We start from the raw sequence: 6,183 nt of genomic DNA, 5'->3' as shown, positions 1-6,183 counted from the left end.
AGACGTGGTGGCGCACACCTATAATCCCAGCATTCGGAAGGCAGAGGTAGGAGAATCACTGTGAGTTCAAGGCCACTCTGAGACTACAGAGCGAATTCCAGGTCAGCGTGGGCTAGAACTAGAACCTACCTTGAAAAAAAAATTATATATATGTATATATACATATATACACACACACATCTATTTGAGAGACAGATTAAAAGGCAAAGAGAAAGAGAGTGAAAATGGGCACACCCAGGCCTCTAGCCCCTGCAAACCATCTCCATACACATGCACCAACTTGTGCATCTGGTTTTCATGGGTCTTGAGGAATCAAACCTAAGTCCTTAGGCTTTGCAGGCAAGTGCCTTAACTGCTAAGCCATTTCCCAAGCCCTAAAAGTATTTTTTTAATGACTTATTTATTTATTTATTTAGAGGCAGGTGAGAAAATGGGCACACCAAGGCCTCCAGCCACTGCAAATGAACTCGAAACACGTACCACCTTGCGCATTCGGCTTACATGGAAATCAAACCTGGCTCCTTAGGTTTCGCAGGCAAGCACCTTAACTGCTAATCCATCTCCCCAAGTCCCTGGAAAGGTTTTCTTTTGGCTTATAGTCTTCATGGAAAGCTCCAGGATGGCAGGAGAAAACATGGCATTAGCAGGTGTTGGACATCACCTCTGCCACAGGAAGTGGAAAACAGCAGCATTAGAGTGAGCCACACTAACAATGGCGAGCTAAGGCTAAAGACCTCAAGGTCTACCCCCAGCAGCACGCCTCCTCCAGCAAGGCTCCATCTCCCAAACTGCCACTAGAAGGAAAACCAAACGTTCGGAACACAGGAATTTATGACGTACACATGATTCACCACTACACCCTGCAATCTAGAAGAGCCCTACTGGCCAGCTGTGGTGGTCAGTCTTGACTGTCATCCTGATGGGGTTCAGAGTTACAGGCGCGTCTGTGAGGAGTTTCCAGGTGAGGGTAACTGAGGGTGGGGATGGGCTCGGCTCCTGGACTGTAACTGAACCTGACAGGGAGCAGTGCTGAGCGCTGGGCTCCCTCTGCATGTGGACAGCAGTGCAAACACCACCAACCAGTTGTTCTGAAACAAGAGAATCTGGGGGAATTCTAGAACTACCCACCGCTCCTGAGATAAGGGCAAAAGTGAAGGTGGAATTAACATTCATTGGTAAACCATGTTCTATAGGCAAAAAGCAGTTTCATGTTTTGTTTTTTTTAAAAAAAACATATAGGCAATATTATTGGAGAGAATGCTACAATGTGAGACACAAGTTTGAAGCTCTTATAACTAAGATCAATATCAACTACAGATTATAACACAATATTTTCAGGATACAGACAAACATGGGGTTATAAATAGTTTGTGGAAAAGATGAGAAAATTGATTATATTCCCCAAATCAGATTGGTTCTTTCCCCACTCCACTGTGGTTTCTTTGAGACAGGGTCTCACTGTGTAACCTGGTGACCTGGTACTAATGAGTTTTGTGCCTGAGACTTCCAAGTGCTGGATTATAGACCTGGGCCTTCATGCCCAGCCACATTCATTCTTAGAAAACAAACTCTAATGTTAAGTTCATTTTAACACTATTTTTAGTTATTTTCTTCAAAACAGGGTGTCACTTTAGCCCAGTTTACCTAAAACTCACTCTATAGCCCAAGGATGGCCCTGAACTCACAGCAATCCCTCAGGTACCCGAGTGCTGAGATTAAAAGTGTGTACCACCACACCCAGCTTAACATTACTTTCAAAAAGATCCAATACTGGGCTAGAGGGATAGCTTAGCAGTTAAGGTGTTTGCCTGCAAAACCAAAGGACCCAAGTGTGATTCCCCAGGACCCACATTAGCCAGATGCACAAGGGGGTGCATGCATCTGTAGTTTGTCTACAGTGGCTAGAGGCCCTGGTACACCCATTCTCTCATTCTCTCTCCTTCTTTCTCTGTCAAATAAGTAAATAAATAAATAGAAAATATTTTTTAAAAGATCCAGTACTAAGATATAAATTTCCTTGAGGTAAAAAAAATGAATCCTGACCAATTAAAAAATCATACAGCCAGGTGTGGTGGCACACGCCTTTAATCCCAGCACTTGGGAGGCAGAGGTAGGAAGATTGCCATGAGTTCAAGGCCACCCTGAGACTACATAGTTAATTCCAGGCCAGCCTGGACCAGAGTAAAACCCTATCTTATAAAACCAAACAACAACAACAACAAATCATACATATACTGGTAAAAAATAGTTTTGTCCCTAAAAAAATTCATAATCATTATGTAATACATTCAGCATGTTATTAAAAAAACACTATACATCTCGAAATGTTCATTTTAACTAGTTTTTTTTTTTAATATTTTATTTATTTATTTGAGAGACAGCGAGCAAGAGTGCACATCAGGGCCTCCATCTACTGCAGACTAACTCCAGATGCATGTGCCACCTCATAATCTGACTTACATGGGTACTGGGGAATTGAACTTGATTCCTTAGATTTCACAAGTTAAGTGTCTTAACCACCAAGCCATCTCTCCAGCCCTCGTTTTCTTTTAATGTAAGAAAAATACAATGATTGACTTCAAATTTATTATTAGCAATGTAAAATATGTGACTGTTATTATGTCAAGAACAATAGAAGCAATATGACCCAAATGTTATTTATTTATCAAAATTAAAATGTTTTAAAATGTATACAAAATTGCGAAATAACACGCTTTTTTCAATAAAGATTCCTGGTATAGTAATAGATGACAAGGTAAAACAAAGATATGTTTCGTGACTTCTGTTGTTTTAAAGTCACCTTATTGAACGATACATCATGAAGTCAATAGTTGTGCATCTAGGAAATTTACCAATAGAGCTCTCTTCCACTGGTGTATATATTTTAATCTGTCTCATGTGGGTGTCTCTTCCATTCTGGTGATTGGCTAGAACAGCGATCTGTATCATGAACGTGCGAGTTGGCTTCTTGTGATTGTCCGTTAAGGGAACATGAATCCAGCCACTTGGTTCCACCAATTCAAGTTGCTGACAAGAAAAGAAAGTCAGATTATGTTTTTGCCTTATAAGTTTAGTTTATAATGAATGCATTCTACAATTAGATTATACTTAACAAATTTGATAATTGAGGAAACAGCAATATGGTAATAACTATTACCAGTTATTAGGCAACTGTACTTGGTCTACCAAACCCAAGCTTCTTAAACATTTTCTACTTGTGACCCTGAAAAACTTTTACTTGATCAGCGAGACCCTACCTTGAAAAACTAAAATAAATATATAAATAAAATAAAATAAAAAATAAAAGACTAAAACAGAAGAAAAGAAATAACATTATTTCCAAATTCCATGATAGCATATCTAGTGAATCCAAAAGTACCTACATATAATTTAATGTTATTATTAGCATTAAGAGAATAAATTTTGTAGTTACTGGATAACAAGACGAATGTAAAGTTATAACTGAAATAATGTGGAATTAATATAAAAGTAGAATAACAGATCAACAAAATGAATTAGAAAGCTCAGAAATAGTGTGATATTTTCAAAGACAACACTCAAGTACAATGGGGCAAGCATGACCTCTTGGAGGAAGGGTGTCAGACAATGTGGATTTCCATTGGGGGAATGGTATTCTTGACCCTTACATGTCTTACCATAAACAAAACTTATCTTGTGATACATTGAGATACAAATGTAAAAACTACAATATTGAAGCTCCTAGAAAAAAAAAGAAAGCATTTTCTTATATGGAACACAAAAAAATCACCAGTCAGATGGCATGATCTTAAGGTTAAGAATCTGTGTGCATCAACAAGAATCATTAATAAAGCCCCCAAAAATCAGCTTAAAGAAATGATGCTGGGCTGGTTAGACAGCTTTGGTGGTTGGGGTGCTTGCCTATGAAGCCTATAGGCCTAGGTTTGACTCCCCAGAACCTACATAAGCCAGTTGCACACAGTAGCACAAACATCTGGAGTTTGTCTGAAGTGGCTAGAGGTCCTGCAGCACCCATTCTCTGTCGCGCTCTCTCTCAAATAAATAAATGTGAAAAGTGTTAAAAAAGAAATGATGTCTTAAGAGACAGATATGTTTAATTAATTTAAATTGTACAATGTATATATGTACTGAAACATTATATAATCCCCTATTAATATGTACAATTTGTATATGTTTACATATCAGTTAAAATTTTTAAGGAGAGAACAAAATAGTAAACAGAGAGACAGTAAAATTAGTGGCTCAGTGCATGAAGTATCATAGGTACAAACATGAGTCCAAAGAGAAGATAAAGAGGAAAAGTATCAAAGACCATGAGCGAGTCACAGGACGGAAGCACAAGTAGCCCCTGGTCAGAATGATGAACACCCAACACAATGAAGCAGACGGGGTGACAAGGCACAGGAAAAGTTCAGAGTAACGAGGATAAAGAAGTTATAAAACCTTCTAGAGAGACCAGGTCATGTGAATATTAGAAATCAAAAGCAGCACTGTATTTCTCAACATTTACACTGAAAACCATGAGGCAATGGAGAATGTGTGTTTAAAATTCTGAGGGAAAATCATTTCCAAACTAAATTTCATACCCAGCCAAATCATCCCTCAGGGGTGAGATTAAAATAAAGTTTTCAGTCATGTAAGGTTTTCAGTAATTTACCTCCCATGTGGAGGATGCGTTCCACCAAAAAAGGAAGCAAAACAAGAAAGATGAGGACCTGGGATACAGAAACAAGGGTGTCTGAGAAAAGATGTGAAGGAAATTCCTGGGATGATGTTGGAGGGAAAACAGCTAGGAAGCTATCTGTACTAGTGTGAGAAAGACAAAGCCAGGGGCTGCAGTATAAGAAATACACTGTGGGAGGAAACTCCAGAGAAAAGGAGGAAGGGGGGGAGGAGGGATGAGCTGCGGATGGCGATGCAGGTCTGGCCCCGGGGGAGGGAGGGCGCGAGTTAGACTGCAGAGCAATTCTAGGAGAAGTGGGCAAAACGTCTGCCCACAGACGACTCTGGACAAGCCTCCTTCAGTGTCTCTGTCATGCTCAGTCACTGGCTGGGGGGGGGGGGGGGGGACACACAGGTGGTCTCAGAAGGAACATGATGATTTTAGACAGCACATTTGGAGCCACAGTTGGTTGTGCTGGGTGGTCAGAGGAGTCGAAGGGGAACATTGTCCTAGCTGCCAGTGGTGATGGCTTTGTTTGTAATGTTGGAACTCGGAGTGCACTTCCCAGGTTTTCCTTCATCCTTGTTGGCTAGGTGGGACACAGATATTTTCATACAAGAACTAGAGTAAGGCAGGTACAGTGGCATGTATCCCTTCTACTAACGAGACAGAAGCGAGAGGATATCTGAGTTGAGGAGCTCTAGACCAGTAAGGGCCACATTGCAAGCTCTTATTTCAAAAATATTATCTTGTATTTTTATTTGCAAGCATAGAGAGGGGGGCGGAGAGAATGGACATGCCAGGACCTCCAACAGTTGCAAACAAACTCCAGATGTATGTGCCACTTTGTGCACCCAGCTTTACGTGGGTACTGGGGAATCAAACCCAGGTCATCAGGCTTTGCAGGCAAACACCTTAACCAATGAACCACCTCTCTAGCCCTACAAGATCATATTTCATAGAAATACTCAAAAAGAGGTATTTTCAAGGGGCCAGGAGTATAGCTTGGTGGTGCAGCACTTTCTTAGCATGCATGAGGAACTGGGTCTGATTTCCAACACCACTGCCCCCCGACCAAAGAAAAGATGGAGGTCAGAAGTAAGGCCACAGCTACTTTGGCTGCACACTTAGGTCAGAGCAGGTGCTCTGAGAGACGACACACATTGTCACGTGTCTGCTGAGTGTGACCTTACTGATCCACCTTCGCATCCCATGGCAGGACCTTGGCCTACAACTAGCGGCCTTCGTGCAGCCTCCCCAGGACCTGGGCTGTATGTGTCTGACTCACATCTTTAAACATTGACAGACATGCGGTGCTGCGGAGGATACCAAGAAGAAAGATAGTGGCAGTTATTTAGAGGTAGATGAAAAAGGCATTCCTTAACTGAGGTTGACTCCATTCAAGTTTTAGCACTTCATAATTCCGCCATTTCTGGAGCACTTACTTTTTGCCAGACACTGTTTTAAGAATGTTACATTCATTGATTTCTTTTCAGTCTTGCAGCAGCCCTATGAGGTGC

General features: G+C 41.0%; 1 protein-coding gene across 2 annotated transcripts in view; it reads right to left on the bottom strand.

Annotated features, from left to right (window-relative positions):
• Positions 1 to 2,572: 2,572 nt before the first annotated feature.
• Positions 2,573 to 6,183, bottom strand: part of Anapc10 (anaphase promoting complex subunit 10) — a 65,027-nt gene continuing 61,416 nt past the window's right edge. For both annotated transcript variants that reach the window (XM_045130930.1, XM_004655849.3), the window contains exon 5: positions 2,573 to 3,027. In XM_045130930.1, the coding sequence (XP_044986865.1) occupies positions 2,797 to 3,027 (231 nt within the window). In that variant the 3' untranslated portion in view covers positions 2,573 to 2,796. The remainder of the gene's footprint in view (positions 3,028 to 6,183) is intronic.

The sequence above is a fragment of the Jaculus jaculus genome, chromosome 12, assembly GCF_020740685.1.
Source record: "Jaculus jaculus isolate mJacJac1 chromosome 12, mJacJac1.mat.Y.cur, whole genome shotgun sequence".
Lineage (NCBI taxonomy): Eukaryota > Metazoa > Chordata > Mammalia > Rodentia > Dipodidae > Jaculus > Jaculus jaculus.
The sequence above is the reverse complement of the archived record's forward strand: the minus strand, read 5'-3'. Positions and strand labels throughout refer to the sequence as shown.